We start from the raw sequence: 23,998 nt of genomic DNA on the forward strand, positions 1-23,998 counted from the left end.
TGATTGACAGCACGCCCCCTTTGGTGGGCGTGCCTCCCTGACGGGGGCGTTCCTAAGGGAACGCCTCCCGTCAGAAGCCGGCCCACTGACATCACTAGTGATGTCAGTGGGAGTGATTTTGGCTCTGATAGAGCCAAAATCACTCCGGAGCTTGCGGTTGAAAACCTCAACCGCAGGCTCCGGCTCGCAAATTCGATGGTCGCGATGGTCTCGACCATCGCGACCATCACAATGCACGCTCGTATAGCCTGTGGGTGGTGACCCACAGCTATACGAGCGTCCAGGAGGACGCTCCATGAAAATGGAGCCCGGCCCTCATTCAGAGCGTGCGCTCTGCTCAGAGCGTACGGCTCTGAATGAGGGCCAATGTTTGTAACGACAGAGCCATCCCGCCCTAACTCGTCAGTAATAATATCCTATATAGTGTGATTTCAAGGTTCGTCTCCTACATGAGGCTTAAAACTCTAATTATCCCGGCTGTAATTAGGAAGATAATTAAAGGCCAGCTCCCTCATCACTCTACCTTGTGTCGGGTCATGATTCTCCCAGAAGACCTGGAGTAGTTTCTCAAAGCTGATGTTTTCTGGCTGGTAGACCACGCGCACCACTTCCGCATGACCTGTTCTCCCTGCAACAAGGCAATCAGAAGGAATTACCATAGGATATCACACACACGTACACACAATTTATGGCATCGCCATCTAAATGATCCTACAGTATAATGGACTGTCTACAGCCTTAATGTAGAACGCACCTTAAGTAACATTTAACAAAGTGAAAAATATTGTGTTGGATAAATGAAAGTATTCCTCATATAGATCAGGGTCTCTCTGATATAATGTTCAGATATAATAAGGTTTCCCCTTTTGGATGTAGATAATCTCAATTTTAGGTCTAGATCTGCGACGAGCCTTCAAACCTCGGATTGGTTTTCAAAATCAGTCACACACTTTTTTTTTATTTTGACCACTTGTAGTTGGCTAGCGGCTATAGCCAAGTGCATTGGTCATGTCAATTCAAAGCACACCCAATCAGCGGCAGGCATACATAATGTCGCTTGGGTTCTTATTCTTATATTGGATGACAAACACGCTACAGCAACAGCACAGAACAAGTATAGAAGATTGCGTTTCATAATAAAATGGTGACTGACGACTGTAACTCCACAGTAGGTGGCAGTAGTTCCTCGGAAGGTAGAAACAGTTGGGGAACCAGCGCAAATGTGAAATATTAAATTTTATATCCCTTGTGTCTGCACCTCTGGGGGCCGGCGAGAAGGCACGTCCAGGTAAGTGGGTGAAACTTTGAGCGTAAAAAATTAGTCTATTTTACTTAAGTAAACAATTCCACTTACCCCCCCTCCTCCCAGATTTAATTGGGCCCAAGTGGTGCACTGTTCGTTATACCTACTAATATTTTGCAGAGGCCCTCAACTCGGTTACACAATGGTGCTCCGAGATAGAAATGAGCCCAACCTGGCAGGCTATATGGTTGATACTAGATCCAAGTGGGCAAATGGACCTCTGATGTCAAAACCATGTGACCTACAACAGCAGTGGGAGGGGCAAGGCCGGTGAGCTAGCAGTTTTACTATCCACGTGAACAGAGAGTGGGAATAGTCACCTGTGGGGAGGGAAGCGAGCCCGCAAAGCTACACTCTGGGTCCGATGTTCTGAACCTTGTTCCTCCCGCTGCCGTCGTGGGTCACAAGGTTATGACATCAGAGGTCCTTCAGCCCACTTCAATTTAGACCTAACACAGGTTATCTTCAACCACCAGTTGCATATGGGACTGGTTACATTTCTTACAATCTGACTTTCGGATTAATCAGATACAAGTTTGGCTCTAACCAGAGGAAACTCTTTGTTACATAAAGGCACAAAAGTTACATGAAGCTGCAATCAGACAATCACAGAGCTCTAATGTAATTATATCCCTATAACGACAGCTACAATGTAATCTTCATCCGATATGGAACCCGCAGCTCCGGAGAATTTATTTATTATTATTTATTTATTACCAGTTCTTTATATAGCGCACACATATTCCGCGCTTTACAGAGAGAATATTTGGCCATTCACATCTGTCCCTGCCCCAGTGGAGCTTACAATCTATATTCCCTATCACATGCTCACATACACACTAGGGTTAATTTTTGTTGGGAACCAATTAACCTACCAGTATATTTGTGGGATGAAACCGGAGCACCCGGTGGAAACCCACGCAAGCACAGGGAGAAACTCCACACAGTTAGGGCCGTGGTGGGAATTGAACCCATGACCTCATTGCTGTGAGGCAGTAACGCTAACCATTACACCATCTGTGCTCCCCACATTAAGTCCAGTAACATGTCGGGGTAAATTTACTAAGATGGGAGTTCTATTAAGAAGTGTTGTTGCCCATAGCAACCAACCAGATTCCAGGTTTTATCTTCTAGAAGGTGCAAGATAAATGAGAAGTAGAATCTGATTGGTTACTATGGGCAACATCACTTCTAAAATAGAACTCCCTTCTTAGTAAATTTACCCCGTCATGTCCAGGGACTGACAACTGAGAATTGGGGACTATCGGAAGTGCACTCCACAAGATCATAATTCCAGTGCTGAATGGACCATCTGCTCCTCCATCCAGTCACCTCTTGGTACGACACTATGCAGACCTATGTCCTGGTTTGCCAATACTGTGCTATTATTAGCAGGTACTGGACTTCTGTGTTAGCATTAAAGTTTTGTTACAAAAACACTTAAGTACTTCAAGGACAGGTGCTCTCTGTAGACTTTTAGATAAAAATTACCTATGAAAACACTTTTACTATACACAACTACAAATATTACAAAGCAACAGATCATCTCTCCCAATATACGGGTATTATTTAAAATTTAAAAATTGGACGTTTTGGCGTCAATGGAAGAGGTAAAAATAATGTAAAAAAAGATCTTTTGGTTTGGGTCCAAAAATGGAGTAACTCATCAAAATGATGTATCTTATAAAACAGAGAGTACAGTAGATATCCAAACACAGCAGGGCGGTCTAGCTGGCAGCCTACGGGCAGCATCGGGCCCTCCAGTCCGTCTCCTTTGGCCTGGCACAGAACTTCTACCTGCTACAAGGCCAAGCAGCCGCACTGACCACCCAGCCTCACTCACCACAGCAGGAACCAGTTTCCATGGTGGAGATCGCCACAGATGTGCGACAAGTAGAAGTTACGCTATTCTAAACTTAGGGCCTGATTCAGAGAAAGATGGAGCTGAGCAACTGCGCAGGCGCAAACATTTTCTAACACCTCGCACGGTGCATTGTTACACAGAGTGTACGCACAAGGGTGCTGCTGCGATCGGGACAGACTGGGAGGTGACTAGTAGCACCCGCAAAAATGGTCCATTCGCGGGCGTTTCAATGCAATTGGCTGCGTTCACAGCCGCGGGTATAGGAGGCCAAGGTCAGCCAGAGATTCTGATCCTTCCATAGAGCTGGTGCAAATTTTGATGGTGGGACAGCGACCACCAATAGATGCTGCTGCGTTGTACGGTGACTGAGGTTGCGTAGTGCTTACCAGTCACTGCTAGCGTTCCGTAGCTTATACAGGTGATTTGGCCGCCATCTTCGCCATAACAGGCTGGACCTCGTTATTATGGTGTTGGGAAGGAAATTTACCAATAGCAAATGGTCCGTTTATCGAGCCTCTGAAATTTTATGTACTCTTAAGGGGGATTACCATTGAATAGCCACCAGGGAGAGACAATCTCTCCAAAGGCGCGAGGCGCTCACATAAAATAAATTAACAGTAACTAAAAACATAAAGAGGATGTTTTATAATGGACGCAATGTGCTATGATTTTACAGGAAAATTGATTTAACCCAACAGATGATGGGCTCAAAATACAGGACAAAGGGCCTGATGCATAGCGCTCGCAAGCAGGTCGATGGTGGGCCATTGCACAGGCGCGGTGTGCACGAGCCCCGAAGCAAGTGAGAACTTCACTCGCTCCGGGGCTCGCTACATGACAGGGCGGCTGTTGATGTTGATCGACAGCTCGCCCGTTTTGTAGGCGGGTAGGGGGGTGGCTAGCTCTATTAGAGCTGGAAGTCCACTTGGCATTGCGAGTGCTGAGACCATACCACAAGGGTCTCCTAGCAATACCGATGGTCGCGATAATCGCGACCATCGCCAGGCCGCTCGCACAAGCTGTGAGTGGTCACCCACAGCTGTGCGCGCGTCCTGGAGGCCGGAATTTAAAAAAATAGGGACGCCCTGATTCAGACCGAGCGCACGCAAATAATCAGGCCCAAAGAACTGATTCTTCACAAGACACAAAGTAACTGTAGATTGTACACTTCAAAATACTAAAAACAAAAAAAGCCTTGGTGGGTGTTTGATGAGGGACATAAAGGCACAACATGAAATTGTAGTCAGACCAGAGCGCTGCACACTGTAATTCACTATTTAAACGTAGGATCTTCCCAGTCCTCAGTGATCTCTCCTCATAATGGCATATAATGGAATACATGGGGACTGCTCTGACATAATGGCTAATTTGCTAAATATTTCTGATAATATTTCTGTGCGAGACATTTACGTTAGTAAAACACTGACTTCACTTGTCGGATCTGTTTGTCTCTGCATCCACGTGGCGTAATAGCGCAATACAGAGTGTGAGAGCACGAGTGGCATTGCCCTCCAGGACACGGGTAGCTGGCAGGAGCTGACAGAGGCTTATTTTAAAAATATTTAAAAAAAAAACCTCTGGAGTTTCCTTGATCAGCCTCTAAACACAGATGAGTCCGCATACATCAATAAATGATACAACAAAATATAACAATCATAATATCAAAATACATCTGACATTGAGACTACAAGGATACACATAATTCAAGAACATCCAGATATTACAGTAGAATCGTCATCCATATCACATTACTGTATAATGTAAATATTGAAAAACAATTTAGCCATATGGATAAAAGTAATCTTACCGCAAAGGATGTATATAATAGACATAACAAATAAATAACACCATCATCTCAATAATGAATCAAATAAAACAATCAAAAACAAAAAATTTAATTATGCTTGCTCACTCCCACCCCAACCCCTATATCAATGGCTGAAAAATTAGAGGACAATAGGTGGATCGCCTTCTGCCATTCGTGTCATATACCAAGCCGTAGCTTTGCACATCTTTAATCTTGAGGTAACCAGGAAAACTATGGACGGAAATCCAAGAATCTGGGAAGCTTGGGAGGTTTGTGTCCATAATCCCCATCTGAGGCCTCTCAGCGCTATAGGTAAAAAGGCTTCATTCATTTCATCAATAATTCCTAACATCAAGTCACCAAAACATGTACAGATAAAAAAAAAAATGTATATATATATATATATATATATATATATATACATACAAATCATAACTGATATTTTATTCCCATCCATTGGCCCAAGGGACCTCCCGTTGCTACCTATGTACGCCATACTTGCCTGCTTTTGAAAAAACATTTCAGGCATAATGTGAAAGCAACACCTACGAGGGCAGCGGTAAAGTGGGCGTGTACTGCTACATCTGAGGGGCGTGTCATATAATTGACTTGTATTGTGTTTTACAAGGGGTTCCATATAAGTAACCATGGGAAGCAGTTGGGAAGCCGGCGGACGCAATGCCTGCCGCCGGCTTCCCGACTGCTTAATCTCGGCAAGGGTTAAATGACAGGCGTCGAAATCCCAACGCCTGTCATTTTACCTACGCCGGGAGACCGGTGCCCGGCATTCCGATCGAAGGGATGCCGGGCGCCGATGTGGACAGCCGCGTGGGGGGGGAGGGTTAGGGCTCCCGGGGGGGACTTAGGGTTAGGCACCCCCCCGTGAGGTTAGGGTTAGGCACCCCCAGGGGGAGGTTAAGGTTAGGCACCCCCGGGGGGAGGTTAGGGTTAGGCACCCCCCCGGGGGACTTAGGTTTAGGTGGCGGGGAAGGGTGGGGTTAGGGTTAGGCACTTAGAGGGGGGCTTAGGGTTAGGCACTGGGGGGGAGGTTAGGGTTAGGCACCCTAAAGGATGGTTAGGGGGGGAATTAGATTTATACTTACTATGATTGGGATTTCCTCCTGTGTCGGGTAGATGCTGACAGGATTTGAACCGCCGGCCATAACCATGATAAACCTTAATTGAAAATTCATGTAGCCATAGGAATTTTTGTGCCTTATAACCAATGCAGGGAAATTATACTAATGATCCCATTTGAATGTACATTCTCTGAATATTTTTTATATATATATATATATATATATATATATATATATATATATATAAAACAGGTGCAATCAGGGAGATCACTAGACTCTTCAAGGAGTCAGGGAGATTGCTACTATTCCCGGGAGACTTCCTGACGATCAGGGAGAGTTGGCAGGTATGATTTACAGCCGGACCTCCAGAGATAGCCAAATCTATGAAGGTGACCCTGGCCAGAATAAGTGGTGTCTAATGCAGCACCAGGCCGGTCGGCTTCCAATCCTATCCCATACCAAATTACATACATTGAAAGTGAAAAACATTTTCTTCACATCTAGAAATTATTATTAAATGGCAAATAAATGACTTTCAAATCAATTTCCTAATTTACCAACAGTTCTAGACAGTGACGAGGCAAATGTGAAGTGAAGATTCGGAAACCCTTATAGATCTGTTATTTTTGTTTTTCTCCTAACGCTTCACAGGCCTCATCCATCTTTAATATCCTAAACTAAGTTCCCCTTAATTACAACCAGGCCTTATTGTCCTATTGTCCTCTAAGACGAGAAGCCCGGGCCCCGTAATAACAGCGTGAGCGCCTGTGAATTAAAGTCGGGTGCAATCACATTAATCAACACTATGCTTAAAGGCTCCCATTTACTAAACAATTTTGGGCTTAATATCGGCAAGATAGACAGGAAGCTCCATTGATGCAGCATCTGGCACATTTGAAGCTGAAGATAAAATTGTTAGGCCTGGGAGAAGGGGGGGGGAGGACGGTTTCCTGCTAAAGGCACTGATAAAAAAAACCTGGGACATTTAAAAACAGGCTGTAGCTCAGCAACCGGCGTTCAACTTTCCGATGAATGGCATATTATTAACTTGTACTTACAGAAGCAATAAGTAGACCACGTGTGGAGCTTAAGTAGCAGTGTGCATCTTATCACTGAACTTCCAACAGCTGCAGTTAGCATATGCAGTGTGCTACAAGAGCCATTATTTCAGACCTCTTATTAGACAAGTACCAGGCAGGAGGAAACATGGCATGAAATGTAGAAAAAAGGAAAATGAGACTTACTGAGCAGAAACTCCCATATAGTCATCAGATTTCTTTTCAACAAGGGCAAAACTTTTTATTTTTTATTTTTTTGGATAGTCGATTTTTACAATTTAGCAGCTGACAAAGCGTCTCGCACAGTTTTCCAAACCACGGAAAAGTAAAATCCTAACGCTTTGGGGCTGATGCACAGAGGCCCTGATTCAGAGCCGGACGCTCTGACAGAGCGCTCGTTCTGAATCAGGGCCGGGCTATTTTTTTTTTTTTAGCTGTGGGTGACCACCCACAGCTATAGCGAGCTGCCAGGAAGATGGTCGCGATGGTCAAGACCATCGCGACCATCGGGCTTGCGACGAGACCCTTGTGGTAGGGTCTCGTTGCTGCAAGCCCCAGAGAGCTTCTCACCAGTGGGCCGCCCACAAATGGCAGGCGTTCACATGGGAACGCCTCCGTTTGTGAAGCCAACCCCCCCCGCCATGCCTCCAAAACGGGGTGATGTCGTGATGTCAGTGGGGCCACTCCCAAACGGAGGCATTCACATGGGAACGCCTCCGTTTGGCCAGCCACTCCCCTGGCCCGCCCACCCAAGGGGCCGTGCTGTCACTCAACATCGACAGCACGCCCCCTTTGGTACGAGACCCGGAGCGACGGATTGCCAGTCGCTATCCGGGTCTCGCGCATGCGCACGACGGAGCCGGCTCCGTCGTGCGCATGCGCTCTGGGCCACCATCGACCCGGTTGCGAGCGCTCAGCGCTTGCGACCGGGTCTGAATCAGGCCCAGAGGTCCCGATTCAGAGAAAGAACAAATCGGATATTTTCACAAACGGCCGATGTTTTTACTAACGCGCATGTGCCACGATGGTCTTGCAAGGAGAATTTATCGGCAAAGTGACAGTCAGGGAACGTTTGTGTGCAGTAACGTGAAGGGGTGGAGACCGTTTCAGGGGCGTTCCCCAACCCGCGACTGCATTCCTGTATGCTGTTGTTAAGGCTCCGGATGCCAGCATCCCGACAAGGTTAGGATACCGATACCTGCTGGTAAGTATCCTAACCCTACCCCTAACCCTCCCCGCAGCCTAAACCTAACCCTCCCCCCCACATCACAGCCCCCTATTTCCTCACATCACTGACCACTCAGCGCAGAACCCACCTCCTCCCCTCACAGCGCAGACCCGCTCCCGTCTTAGCATAGATCCCCCTCCCCTCATGCAATGCCCCTGTACTAGTGCCCCTTATGCAATGCCCCCTGTAGTACTGCTCATTATGCAATGCCCCCTGTAGCAGTGACCATTAAGCAGGGCCCCTTATGCAATGCCCCCTGTAGCAGCACCCCTTATGAAGGGCCCCCTGTAGTTGTGCCCATATGCAGAGTCCCCGTAGTGGTGCCCATATACAGTGCCCCTTAAAGTAGTGCCCCTGTAGTTGTGCCCTTTAAAGTAGTGCCCCTGTAGTTGTGCCCTTTAAAGTACTGCCCCTGTAGCAGTAGTGCCCCTGTAAGTAGTAGTAGTAGTGCCCCTGTAAGTAGTAGTAGTAGTGCCCCTGTAAGTAGTAGTAGTAGTGCCCCTGTAGTTGTGCCCTTTAAAGTAGGTCTCCTGTAGTAATAGTAGTGCCCCTGTAGTAGTGCCCCTGTAGTTGTGCCCTTTAAAGTAGTGCCCCTGTGTAGTTCCCCTGTAGTAGTACTAGTGCCACTGTGTAGTTCCCCTGTAGTAGTAGTAGTGCCCCTGTAGTAGTAGTCCCCCACCCCCCCGCCCCCTACTTACCTGACTCCACGTGGCCGTCGTCCGGGCTGACGCTCCTGCTGCCGTACTGACTGGATCTGACTTGATCCAGACGTCACCCGCGCAGTGCATCTCTAGGAACGCTGGCTCTGAAGCGATCAGAGGCTTCCTTATCCTCCGATCACTTCAGAGGCCAGCGTTCACTGGCCCTGTCCTGAAACACCACCTCCTCCTTCCCTGTCCTGGTAGGAGCAGAGCTCTGGGAATGTTGCTGCTGCTGGCACCGGCCAGTGAGTTGAGACACAGTAGCAGCAAGTCCAGAGCCCTGCTCCTACCAGGACAGGGAAGGAGGAGGTGGCGTTAAAATGCAGACTCTCTCCAGGGCCGGATTCCGTCCGCCTAGGATGCCTAGCGGTAAATCCGGCCCTGGTCCTGATCAGTGGCGTAACTACTGCCCCCGCAGCCCCCGCGGTGGCTTGGAGGTGCCGGGTAGCTTGGGGGCGCCGGGGGCAGTGGTTACACCACTGCAACTGTGAGCGCTGGCCTCTGAAGTGATCACTTCAGAGGCCAGCGTTCCCAGTAATGCATTGCGCGGGTGATGTCATGACGTCACCTGCGGAGTGAGGAACCTGAGTGGCCGCGTCTGCTGGATCAATTGATCCAGTCAGCGCGGGAGTCAGGAGAGACAGCCCGGATGACAGCTGCAGCCTGGACGGAGTCAGGTAAGTAGGGGGGCACAACTACAGGGCGCACTAATTGAAGGGGCACAACTACAGGGGGCAGTGGGCACAACTACCGAGGCACTACTTGAAGGGGCACTAATCGAAGGGACACAGCTACAGGGGGAACTGTATAAGGGGCACAACTACAGGGGGCACTACTTGAGGGGCACAACTACAGGGACACTACTTGAAGGGGCACAGCTACAGGGGCACTACTTGAAGGGGCACAATTACAGGGGCCACTACTTGAAGAGGCACAATTACAGGGGCCACTACTTGAAGGGGCACAATTACAGGGGGCACTACTTGAAGGGGCACAATTACAGGGGGCACTACTTGAAGGGGCACAACTACAGGGGGCACTATTACAGGGGCCATTACTTGAAGGGGCACAATTACAGGGGGCACTACTTGAAGGGGCACAATTACAGGGGGCACAACTACAGGGGTACTCGACTTGAAGGGGCACAACTACAGGGGCAATACTTTAAGGGGCACAATTACAGGGGACACTACTTGAAGGGGCACAATTACAGGGGCCACTACTTGAAGGGGCACAATTACAGGGGGCACTACTTGAAGGGGCACAATTACAGGGGGCACTACTTGAAGGGGCACAACTACAGGGGTATTCTACTTGAAGGGGCACAACTACAGGGGCAATACTTTAAGGGGCACATCTACAGGGGCACAGCTACAGAGGGCACTGCCTATGGACACAACTACAGGGGGCCCTGGATAATGGGTACTACTACAGGGGGTATTGCATAAGGGGTACTATTAGAGGGGGCACTGCTTACGAGGCACAACTACAGGGGGCACTGTATTAGGGGCACAATTACAGGGGGCACCACTTGAAGGGGAACAACTACAGAGGCAATACTTTAAGGGGCACAATTACGGGGGAACTGCTTATGGGCACAGCTACAGGGGGCACTACTTTAAGGGGCACAACTACAGGGGGCACTGTATAAGGGGGACTAATTTGATAGGTTATAAACTATGTTCCCAATAATCTGGTTCTACATGGACATAAAAACTGCAACCTGTCTTGAGCTGAGGTGACAGACTGGCAGGAGCGGAGAGGAGGGTTGATGAAGTAGATCTGTCAGGGTGGGATGTAATGGGCATTATTGTGTGGCATAAAATGTAATGGGCATTACTGTGTGCACAATGTGCTATTAGGGGCATTACTGTGTGGCATTATGTGTTATAAGGGGAATAATGTATAAGGGGCATTACTGTGTGGCATAATGTGTTATGTGGCATAATGTGAAATAGAGGCATTATGGCATGGCATAATTTGTTATATGGGCATTACTGTGTGGCATGTGTAAGGTGCATTGCTCTGTGGCATAATGTGTTGTAAGGGGTATTACGGTGTGGCATAATGTGTTATTGGGGCATTCCGGTGTGGCATAATGTGTTATAAGTGGCATTACTTGGTGTGTCATAATGTGTAAGGCACTTAACTGTATCATGAACATGAAACCGCACACCTTAAACGTCATCTTTGGGGGTGTGTTTGTTTTTTGGGCAGGGGGCTCCTGAAACTTTTTTGCCATGGGGGAGCAAAATTTATAGTTACACACTGGTTCTGATGTAACATAGTGAGTTGTGTGCCACCTCTATGCCTGTATTGTGAGGTGCGGTTATCATTTTTGCTAGAAGATGATCAAACAGGACTGACAGGAGAGATGACAGACAATGGAAACTACCAATTGGTGAATTCTCCAAGCAGAATTATGCTGGGTACACACTAAACGATATGTCGGTCCCTGCCGCATCCCGCTGCATTAGGTCGTCAGTCGCATTGTCAGATTGAGCTGCATGTAGGGCCGACCTGACGATCAGACCGACGACCCCGCAAGGGAGGGCGCAACGACTGACAAAGTAGGTACACACTAGAAGATTTTGACTTTTGTCGTTCTGATCAGTCGGAATCAGGCACAATAATGTTATGTGTGTATCCAGCTTTAGTAACACCAAACCAAACATATAACGACCAACTTTGTAGTGTCTGCATTTGGATAAGCAAATGAAGGGGGTGTGGCCACATGGCATTAGGGCATGTCCAGCACTACCGATGCCCTGGACCATCCCCCACCACCACCTCTAGCAGATAGGAGGGGAGCACATGAAATGGAGCCTATGTTTTTGTTGATGAAATGATCTTCAAGGAGAAGGTTGCGGAATAAAGCTCTCACTGCCTGCCTGTCAGTAGGTCAGACTGACAGGTAGCAGGAAGACTCCTGTGGCTCAGATGCAGAAGCTACAGTGTAAATATATTTATATGTAACAATGCTCAGTGCAGCCCGTTATGTGCTGCCCATACTGGCCATCTGAATACAATGCATGGTAGTCTCTTATATACAGTAACATGCTACTTAAGATAACTGAAAAGACCCCTACAAGATAATGAAACCTGTAATATACTGTAAATGAGCAAGAAGGATTTCCCTGTTGATGACGCAGCCTGGACGCTTACATCTGAATACATGGGATTACATTACTGAGGATAGGGTAGGGATTGTCATCAGCCATTGGCAGTTTGCAGCCATCATTGGTCTGTGCCTGATAGCAAATGGTTTTGTCATCAATGGGGGAGGCCAAGTGCCACAAATCGGTGGAGGAAGGAGTGGGAGGAGCAGCTTCCCCAGCAGCACAGAGTATATCAGGAGATGAGTGATGTGTTAGTGAGGACAGGGCTGCATGTGACAGGGGCAGTGACATGAGGTGAGGAGGAGAATGGAGGCAGCAGGAAGCCACAGACTGAGAGTCATATAGTGGGAGGAGCAGGGTCCCTAGCAGCACAGAGTATATCAGGAGATGAGTAATGTGTTAGTGAGGACAGGGCTGCATGTGACGGGGGCAGTGACATAATGTGAGGAGGGGAATGGAGGCAGCAAGAAGCCACAGACTGAGAGTTATATAGTGGGAGGAGCAGGGTCCCAGCAGCAGAGAGTACATCAGGGGATGAGTGATGTGTTACTGAGGACAGGGCTGCATGTGACAGGGGCAGTGACATGATGTGAGGAGGGGAATGGAGGCAGCAGGAAGGCACAGACTGAGAGTTATATAGTGGGAGGAGCAGGGTCCCCAGCAGCACAGAGTATATCAGGAGATAAGTGATGTGTTAGTGAGGACAGGGCTGCATGTGACGGGGGCAGTGACATGATGTGAGGAGGGGAATGGAGGCAGCAAGAAGCCACAGACTGAGAGTTATATAGTGGGAGGAGCAGGGTCCCCCAGCAGCACAGAGTATATCAGGAGATGAGTGATGTGTTCAGAGGATAGGGACGTGTGTGACAGGGGCAGTGACAGCAGGAAGCCACAGAATGAAAGTTATACATACTACTCACCTGGCAGGTGCAAACACAATGCTAATGCAAATATAAGTACAGGTATGAATTTGCCGTCCATACACATACGTGCGTCTCAGGATAGAACGCACCTCAGGCTGCACAGTGTGACACACCCCAACACACCCCAAAAATTTGTCTCTTACGTGCGTTTACATTGTTGCCACCCAGAAACGCCCATTTAGTGGCTGCGGGAAACGACCGAGATGCGTATGACCTTGAATCGCAAAGATTTGCATACTGCCCGCCACGCGTGCGCAGCCCCATTCTGTTTTGATGCGAAAGGGTCAGGCCCTAATATACCCAATGCGCGCAGGTGACGGCCGCGCGCTTGTTGTGTACACGTAGCATCGGAAATCATTCAACTGTTACAAGGTCAAAGGGCAAGTGACTCTTTGCCTGAAGGCTCCGTTCGATTCCCCACTAGCAGCAAAAGGGTCAGACCCATTACTGACAACAACCTTCTCATCAGAGGACTGCAGCGCTCAGTATTCAGCACCAACAGCTTAAAAATAAAACAATGGTTATGAATATTTGAAGACGATGGTAATAAAATGCACATCTGCTGAATATTCAGCTACCAGACACGGCAATTTATAGCGCCAGCCTCCGGGGGATTGGGGACACGCTGCAAAGTGCTCAGTGTGACGAAGAGACGCATCTCATGTTTTCTACCAACAGAAAGTACAATTATTTACAGCGAGAATTCTCAACGCCGCACTAAACACGTGTTACTCTGTTACTGTGCATTTGCTGCCTCATTCACTGGCTCCTCGAGAGATCGCGGCTGATTAATTATCATTTTGTTTTCTCTTTGTTCATTTTTTTTCCAGACGCATGAAATACAAGTTCCGTAAGAAAGCGGAGAGTTATTAATCTGTTTATTCTGCGCTTCTCAAAGTAAAACTTGAACGGAAGAAATCCTATAACTCTATAAGGGAAGCCCATATATTTTGTTTTTTTACATTTCTTCTTGCTCACGGTTCTGTTGCTCTCTGCGATGTGATGGGGGAAGTCTGGGCCTGATTCAGACCCGGACGCTATTTGCGGACGGTCATTCAAAAAAAGGGGCCGTCTATTTAAATTGTGCGCTCGCTCATTGCGGTTTGTTGACGCCTCTATGTCTGAGCGAGCGAACGAAAAATGCGCTCGCTATTTTGTAAAGACGCCCCTTTGCCGTTTGCATTACACGTCATGTCTGGTATTTATTAGATTAATCGGGTACATCGAAAGGCATCTGAACTGCTCGCAGTGCTTGTGGTAGGTTTTTCTTACCGCTATCACTGCGAGCAGTTCAGGCTAAAAGACAACCAAGTGACGTGGTCGATGACACTCCTTTACTAATTATGCACTCCCATAAAACGCCCTTTTTACCGTTTGGCATGCCTGCGTTCGGATCTCCACTCCCCATTTTCAAGCACCTTCCCCTGTTACCACCCACAAATGGTACATTCTGTCAATCACATTAGCAGCCCCTCGCTGTTTTACGAGCGCACGATTTCCGACCGCAATGACTGGTTTGCGCATGCGCATTACGACCCATACACATGCGCAGTTGTGCGAACATCGCTCAGAGCGAACGAGCGGCCGCTTACGAGCGGCTCTGAATCAGGCCCTCTATACCGTGTTGCAACATTACCTGTATTGTACCGTGTTAACTATGTACTTATGTCATTTAAGTTAACTGTACAATTCAAAAATGTTGCCAGGTGGGGTGGCACACAGTGCTACTATAGTGTAAACATGCCGGATAGCGGAGTAACATGTGCAAGTTGGACTAGTCACAGGGACGACACACCTGAAAATCATTTATCAACAAAGGTTAAGCCAGCTGTTTTCCCAAATACGTATTCTTTATGTAAAGCCATTCACTGCACCTCATTGCAGAACCACCTTTATTATTATTATTATTATTTATTTATTTATATGGCGCCACAAATGTTCCGCAGCGCCTTACACAGTACATAAACAAGTTGTAGACAAGCGACTTACAGTACAGTACAATACAGGACCAGGACATGGATAATATATATTGCTACATTACTGACCATAACACCCAGATAAGCAACAGAGCATAAGCAACCAAGTGTTAGGTGCCCTAGTGGGGAGTAAGAAGTAAATGAAACTAAAGTAGGGAGAAGCACAAGAGGGCAGAGGGCCCTGCTCATGAGAGCTTACATTCTAAACCCACCAACTCTGCACAAGTTTCCGTGCGCTGCTGAATGCAGATTCTCGATAGTCGTTTGCTGGACCCGTTCTGCGCAAGTGCATGAATGGGTCCTGCGAGACCGGACGTAGACTGGCAGTGACTGACAGTCTGCTGCTGTTTGGTGGCGGGGAGGGGGCGGCAATGGCCTCCATTTTCCAAAACAGAGGCATGTCGCCGCCATTGGGGGGGGGGGGGGAACCAGGGAGGGAAGAGGCCAGGATGTCCGACGGAGATTTCCTGGCCTCTTATGGACATCTGCGATGGTCAGCCTACGTGACTCCATGGTCACTCAGCCGGCCAAGGATCAGGCAGATGATCCGATGCTGCGTGCAGGAGGCGTTATGCAGCTTCGCAATTCCGTCCAGTGCTGAACCACCCCCCATTATGCGCAGCCTCCTTATAGTGCCACAGTACCCACATGAGTCACCTGCCGGCTATGCCATCACCGGGCACCGATTTCATTGCAGACTACACCCTGCTGCTGGCCACTTTCTTATGCGTGTTATGTGTTAGAGGACAGCAATGATTTATCTTTCTGCTTTCTCTCCATTCAGAAAACATGTATGTACAAAGCCTTTCTTTAGCACGTTATAATTGGAAGCGGAGTCGCATTTCTTATGCTCCACTTGCTTCTGTGCGACAATAAGTGACACCTAGCTAATTGCCTTCCATGAGAGATCATGGCTTCTTATTATGGACTTAGATTTGGATCGCGTTTGCCTGATACCAAAAACATAGGGACGCATTGGGAAACGGCGTAAAAACAACCGTAGCCCCAATCCGCCGCCCCCCCTGACCGAATTAATAATATTCCTTCAGGCTGTACTGAACTGCGACGACTGCAGCGAGAAATGATGAAGGCATAACATAGACGCGTTATCCTGTCTGTGACAATGGGAAAGGTTCTAAACTATTCTCATTAAATCAGGAACACCTTAATCTTGCAGCTTTGCCAACGCTGGGTTACCATGGAAACCGAAAGTAACATGTTCCCTTTAATTATACGCTCAGATTCTTGGATGAATCAGGTCTGAAAATGATTTGATCAACATCTTCCCGGATCATTAACCCCTGAAATCTGCTTCTAACCAGAAACACTAACTGAGAGGACAGAAACATGAGGGAGACGAGTCACTCGTATAGCAGATTGTGTATCGTATACGGTGAGCTGCGTCTGATATTACGGTTCTGCTCCTCGCCGATGGCCTGATTCTAAGACGGAAGACGGCTGCATCTGGAGGTCATTGCAGACTGTATGTGCACCACAGTGACATATGCATCTCTGTGTGTGTCTGAGAAAATGGCTTCCCATTGCGGCCGGCGTATGGACTTTCGGAAGTATTGCATGAGACCCTGGCACCCTCTTCCTCTCCCGTTACCCTCTACCCATCACTCTGCCTCTCTCTGTCACCCACTGCCTTCTCTCTCTCCCTGTACCTGTCACCCACTGCCTCTCCCCTTCACCCGCTGCCTCTCTCCGTCATCCACTACCTCTCCCTGTCACCCACTGCCTCTACCCGTCACCCACTACCCATCCCAGTCACCCACTACCTCTCCCCGTCACCCACTGCCTCTCCCTGTCACCCACTGCCTTTCCCCATCACCCACTGCCTCTCCCAGTCACCCACTGCCCATCCCCGTCACCCACTACCCATCCCAGTCACCCACTACCTCTCCCCGTCACCCACTGCCTCTCCCTGTCACCCACTGCCTTTCCCCATCACCCACTGCCTCTCCCCGTCACCCACTGCCCATCCCCGTCACCCACTACCCATCCCCGCCACCCACTGCCTCCTCTCTCTCCCTGTACCTGTCACCCTCTGCCTCTCCCCGTCACCCAGTGCCTCTCCCCGTCACCCACTACCCATCCCCGCCACCCACTGCCTCCTCTCTCTCCCTGTACCTGTCACCCACTACCCATCCCTGTCACCCACTGCCTCTCCCCGTCACCCACTGCATCTCCCCGTCACCCTCTGCCTCTGTCACCCTCTGCCTCTCCCTGTCACTCAATGAATCACCCTGTCACCCTCTGCCTCTCCCCTTCACCCTCTGCCTCTCCCCATCACCCTATGCCTCTCCCCGTCACCCTCTTCCTCTCCCCGTCACCCTCTGCCTCTCCCCGTCACCCACTGCCTCTCCCCGTCACCCACTACCTCTCCCCCTCACCCACTGCCTCTCCCCGTCACCCTCTGCCTCTCCCCGTCACCCTCTGCCTCTCCCCGTCACCCTCTGCCTCTCCCTGTCACCACCTGCATCTCCCTGTCACCCTCTGCCTCTCCCCGTCACCCTCTGCCTCTCCCCGTCACCCTCTGCCTCTCCCCATCACCCACTGCCTCTCCCTGTCACCATCTGCCTCTCCTTGTCATTCTCTACCTCTCCCTGTCTACCACTGCCGTGTAGCACATACTAATACCTGGGGTGTGGTGGCGGAGAGGGGCCCAAAGCATATCATAGCACTAGGGCCCACCAGTTCTGCCACTGCCTGTGTGAGATATACTGTATGTGCTTTTAACCTGAGCAAACAGAAGTCTGGGAGAGACTGGACATTTGGGGGCTGGGGATAAACACAAGTGTCCCTAGAGCACAACCCTGGCCTATCTGTATAAATGGTTCAGATGTTCTGTAGAAGAGAAACTTCCTGGTTAAATAGGTTTTCTCATTTGTATAGAAACCCCTTCAGCCACACTGTATAACTTCTTATAAATCTGTAAGAGGGACAGAGGAACGGAGGCCGACAAAGGAATGGCAACCTGTTCCTAATCACATAGGGGTCTGCCTATGAGACTGGTAATCAGATAGAGGTCTGCAAATGAGACTGGTAATGATAGGGGTCTGCATATTAGACTGGGCACCAGATAAAAGTCTGCATACAGATGTGTTCTCATTCATTACTGCAGCAGTTGCGCCTATTAGTCCTTTTCGGTGCACCAGGCCCTGAGCGTCTTTCTTGCTATAATGTGCGTCTCAGTCTGTAGCAACAAAACTGTTTGTTATGCAATGGAGTCTGCGTAATGTCACAATTCTCCACCTTTATTCTGAAATATGCCGATTTTACACATACTGTGCATTGTACCAGCTGCATGGCAGTATTAATGACATATATGTGCGGCTCACAAGCCAGCCCTAGTCTAGATGTTACCATCTGTACCTGAGAGGCGAGTGCATGTAACTGCAATGTTATAGTGTATTGGGCATAAATGTTATTGTTGGATTTGCAGATAATTGGGATCCCCTGACCACTGGCTGCACACTAAAATGTTTTAATCGAAATATGAACAAAATCCCCATGCTTTTATTTGCAGTATATTATCTTTAGCGCCAATAGCAAAAGTCTTTATGTCACTTTTATTCCTGCCCAGGGAAGCACTTGACCTAAATCCTGCTCTGACCATACATCCTGGTATGCTGGGTTATCTTTTAACAGGACACTGCCAATTAGAAGCAGTTTGTGGTCACGCTACGACACAGAGTGATACCAGAGCATATTAATGGGCATTAATGCTTGCATAAGGGTTGGGTACAGGATGCCGATGCTCGGCATCCCAGCGGTCAAAATCCAAAGCCGGCACCCTGATAGGGTTAGGATACAGACACCTGTCGGTAGGTATCCTAACCCTTCCCCTACTCCTAACCTCCTCCCCTGCACCCTAAACCTAACCCTCCCCAGTGCCTAACCCTAACCCTCAGCTCTCCCCCTAACCCCACTACTTACCTTCTGGATGCCTTGGTTGAGATGCTGGCGTCGAGATTCTGACAGGTGTCGGGATTCTGGCGCCAATAAGGCAATTTTACAGGGTGGGAAGGTTTTGAAGCAGTTAGCCGGCTTAACAAATGATTGCAAAATTTTGGAACCAACATTCCCTGAATTTAAATGAAATACAATTTGGAGTAAAAATTAGGTGAGTGCAGAGGCTGTATGATATATATATATATATCTCTCTCTCTCTCTCTCGTGAGCGGGTTCGGTTTTACTCGGTTCTTATCGCCACTTTACCGCAAATTTGGCTCGATTTTATTCGCTATCCAAAACACATAAAAAGATCCGGGTAAAACTATATATATATATATATATATATATATATATATATATATATATATATATATATATATATATATATAAATATAAAATAAAGTTCCCTGTTTAGGGGTCTATCTGTTCATTCTCGCTAATCTCTTGAACCATTTGACGATTTTGATGAGGTTTTCACTATTCTATGCAGCATTGGTTGAGGAAGGTTTAGGTGTATGAACCACTCATCTGTGACAAAACGGAGCCCAACAGTGACGATTTTAGTGAATCAGTCACAGAAAAAAATCTTGCAAAAAGCTGAGTGTAGAGGAGCTGTCCATGGTGCTAACACAGCAGGACAGAATCTGAGCTTAACACAAGCTTAGAGAGGGGAGGGAGGGAGTCAGGGACTGAGCAGGGTCACGTCTGAGGCAGAGAGTGAGAGACAGCCTACAACGAACCCATGAAGATGCTCTGGTGTAAACACAATAGCCATTAAGGATCCAGGAGAGGTTCCTTCCTGGGTACTACTTCCTGCCCCCACTCTGTTCCACTCCATGTCAAACACACACACATACATACACACAAACTGTTTACATACCTGAGCAGACTTCCTCATAGGTAGGATTGGGAGTATGACCACCGGCAAAGCCAACTTGAGTGGAGTAGACACCCTTCTGTCTCCAGAACTTCTTTTCTGCTCCCCAGAAACAGCCCATGCCTGAAAAAGCAGTTTTATGAGTAAAGGAATATATCAAGAGAGCAGTATGTCATGTTGCCAAAATACTTAATAAAAGTGGCACCATCTCTATTTTTTTACAACTTGTGCCACCAATTAGCCCTTGTCACAATTGTCTGGCCATTGGTCGCATAAGGCAGATCATTTCCTAAGCTCAGCAAGGTGATTGGCTGTTGTGTGCAAGGAAACAGCTTAGCCACACCCCTACGATGGCAGAGCACTCTAATAATGGAGGTTTAGGCTTTCATAAAGGAAGGTAATGTTTACCGTGCAGTAATAGATGGAAGTATAGGAACTGATGGAGATCCTGAGACTGATAACATGGTCAGGGCTGCATGCCGCTAACCGGACCTGCAAGTGTATGTTCGGAGCGCTGTTTATCAACTACTATAATCAGGGAACTCTAAACAGTGCATGTTTTCCATATCGCCTTGCTAATGCGATCGCTTTACTTTTACACTTCGCAGGGACGGGCTCCTCTCGCATGTGAGCAACAGTACATCCCGACGGAACTTCATTTATTGTTGCCCCGGAATAGCATTGATAAGAATATAATTAATGGGTCTAGAACCTGATAATTAGTAAATTTGTCTCTCTGTGAGGAGACATGGAAAACATGCACTGTTAGGATGCCCTGAGGAATGGAGTGTGGGAACTCGATCAGAGAGGTACCGCCAACTCTGTGATACTACGGCTCTCACTTCTTCCTCCACTTCATAGTTGTGTTGTATGAAATGTCTTCCACATGTGACATGTTTATTTGAAGTTCACATTATTATTATTACTCGATATAAATTATTAGTTGCGGCTTCTGCCCTTGCCGGCCGGTGAGTGGGAGGGGGGATGACTATAATTGTGCGCACAAAAGAAAAAGAGGTCCGCCTTCTAGGGACTGAGGGCCTGATTCAGACCCATTCGCTATCTGCGTACGCTCGCATATGCAAATTTGTCAAAGTGACGCCACGGGAAGCGAACGCTCGCCAAGGCATAAGCACGCCCACCATGTCTTAGCGAGCGGCCACTTTGTGTATGCGTACGCCCAATCGCACAAGCAAAGCCGCCCACCAGCAACACGTCATCTCCAGGAAGTGTATTAAAACATTGGTACATCGAGCACCATCGGATGTGAACGCAGTGCTTGAGGTAGCTTTACCCTACAACAAGTGCTGCGAGGAAATCAGTGTAAAAAAATGGCAAGTGACGTGTACTATGACGCTGCCTGTTAATTATGCACGCCTCTTAAACGGCATTGAAACACCCAGGTACGCCTGCGTTCGCATCTCCACCCCCCATGTTATTAGTGTCCTGCTCCTGTTACCACCCACAAACGGCCTCTCCTGTCACTCATTACCCTGGGCTGCCATTGCTGGGCGAGTGAGAGGGTTGCGATCGCATTGTGTAGTTCGTGCACGCACAGAAGGAAGCGTGCGCATGTGCGTACACAGAACATCGGGCCACTTGCGAACGCACAGCGCGAGCGAGCGGCTCTGAATCAGGCCCTGAATCGGCTCCCCCTGGGACTGTCTGTGCATCATGAGATTAGCAGGGAGTGGTTCCAATGGGAAGTTACTGACACTGCCAGATGGGTGGAGGATATTACCAAGGGGGGGGGGGGGGTTGGTTTGGGGCTGCAGGCTAAACTAAAATCCACCAGATTATTATTAATATGACAGAAAAATGTAGAACTGGCACACTGAGCTTGGTTACAGGTTAGCCGGAACACTGATAACAACTAGAGGTTCAGATGCATAAAAGAAAAAAGAAAAAACTTTTTATAAAGTGCTAGTGTTAAAGTGACCTCCAAAGTGTTTTGAGATGAGTCTAGAAGAAAGGTGGAGGAGGAATGAAGTGCATTGCGCCACTGAATGACCCGCTCTAATGTACCCAGCACAATGCAGGAGACACGTCTGGCCGGCACTGCTCAGGAACACAACGCAATGTACAGATGGAACTCTTATTGTACAACGATGACACTTGTAAAAGGCAGGAAAAAAACAGAAGCAAAACTAACAGACTGTATTTTTTTAAACAGATAAAATAGATAGGTGTGTAGGGCTTATACGTGTAATTACAGCCTATAGAAAATCAGCTCCGTAATTACATACAGACTGATCGCATGATCAGTGATATGTGAGTGTATCTCCTTATTGTGCACTTAAGACAGTCAGGGATGTAAAAGAATTGAACACAAAAAAACGACTTAAGGCGCACATCCACTAGCAGATATTAATGGACGACCGAATGACATCGTTATCGTTCAGTCGTCCATTATTCGTGCATGAATTGGGCACTAAAATGTCGGAAACGACCAGCGCTGCGGCTGGTCATTTCCGACATCAATCATCGCCCGAACACGCCGGTCAATCTGCCTATAAAGACAGATTGGCCACATTCAGGGATGATGGAGGGTGCCTACACTGAACTATATATCGTTCAGTGTAGGCACTGCACAGTACAATGAACGACTGAACGATGTATCATTATCGTTCAGTCTTTTCATTGTCGCCTAGTGGATGTGCCCCCATAACACATACAATAAAAAGCGAAGATTGCTTCTAGGCAAACCCAGGCAATTTCCATTATCCCAGGTTCCTTACAGGTCCTTCTCGCTCCAGGCTGTGACTGCTTGATCCTACCAAAGGAGCTGATTCTCAGTCACGCGCAAAGTGACTGTAGATGCGGGCAGCCGCAGAAACCTGACTTACTACCTTACACTAATGTGAGATTCAATAGGGTTAATGCGAGGGTTTGTGCGTGTGCAAGTGGAAACCGGTCCCGCCTATAGATTTTAAATAAGCCGCTGCAACCATCATCTTTGTTGTTCTGTTATAAGCTTTCCTTCGGACTATATATAATTAGAAAGAGAGTAAAACCACTCCTACTTTTCAATAACCCAATCTAGATGTGAAGATCTGAATAAGTGTGTTTATTGTAGTACTAGGAGGATATGGTAAAACTGTAATAAAAAATAAGGAAATGAGAATAAAATATGAACAGATGTAATAAACGTTAACTGATATAAAGATGGCAAATTTAGGTCATTGGGCCTGATTCAGAGCCGGACGCTATTTGCGCTCGCTCGTTCATTAAATAGGGGTGGCTATTCAAATGAACCGTTCGCACTTTGCGGTCTGTTCACGCCTCTATGTCTGAACGAGCGAACAAAACTTGCGGTCGTAATTTTGAAAAAGACGCCCCCTGGCCGCTCGCACCATACGTCATGTCCGCTATTTAATAGATTAATCAAGTACATCGTATGAACTGCTCGCTATTCTTGTGGTTGGTTTTTCCTATCACAATCTTGCGAGCAGTTCTGACTATAAATCAACCCAGTGACGTGGTTAATGAAGCTCCTGTATCAATTATGCACACCCATAAAACGCCCGTTTTGACCTTGAAGCACGCCTGCGTTCTGATCTCCACTCCCCGTTTTCAAGCACCTTCCCCTGTTACCACCCACATACGCCTCCTCCTGTCACTCAAAATAGCAGGAATTCGCTATTTAGCGAACAAAGATTTTCAGCCGCAATGACTGGTTCGCGCATGCGTATTAAAATCCGTATGCATGCGCAGTTGTGCGAACATCGGTCGGAACGAACGAGCGGCCGCTTATGAGCGGCTCTGAATCAGGCCCATAGTCTGTTGTGCTGAGGGGAGGAATATATGTACCTGTTTGCTGATTCCATGTGAGATCTAAATATGGAGGTATCCACCATCTCCTACCCAGGGTGCATTGGATAACTACCCATAGAGGCCTGAGTTGTTCAGTTAAGCTGATACTAAGCTGGCCACTAGGTGGCGCTTACACAAAAATAAATGCATATGGAAAAAACAATGCTGAAGACATAACAATTAGGAGCCTATTTATCAAATAATATTTGCAATATATTCCCCGAAACAGACGTTCTTGGGGTATACCACCAAATATTAAGTATCCCCTGAATTTACCATGGAACATATCT

The 23,998-nt window shown here is 47.7% G+C and overlaps 1 protein-coding gene across 4 annotated transcripts in view; it reads right to left on the reverse strand.

Moving 5' to 3' along the window:
- The window catches only part of MSRA (methionine sulfoxide reductase A), a 431,273-nt gene that overhangs the window by 145,099 nt on the left and 262,176 nt on the right, over nucleotides 1–23,998 (reverse strand). For all 4 annotated transcript variants that reach the window (XM_088447548.1, XM_088447546.1, XM_088447547.1 and 1 more), the window contains 2 exons: nucleotides 19,899–20,018; nucleotides 524–628 (listed from right to left, as the gene is read on the reverse strand). In XM_088447548.1, coding sequence (XP_088303674.1) covers nucleotides 524–628; nucleotides 19,899–20,018 — 225 coding nt within the window. The remainder of the gene's footprint in view (nucleotides 1–523; nucleotides 629–19,898; nucleotides 20,019–23,998) is intronic.

Source organism: Taudactylus pleione, unplaced genomic scaffold, assembly GCF_031769625.1.
Source record: "Taudactylus pleione unplaced genomic scaffold, aTauple2 ptg000434l, whole genome shotgun sequence".
NCBI classification, from domain to species: domain Eukaryota; kingdom Metazoa; phylum Chordata; class Amphibia; order Anura; family Myobatrachidae; genus Taudactylus; species Taudactylus pleione.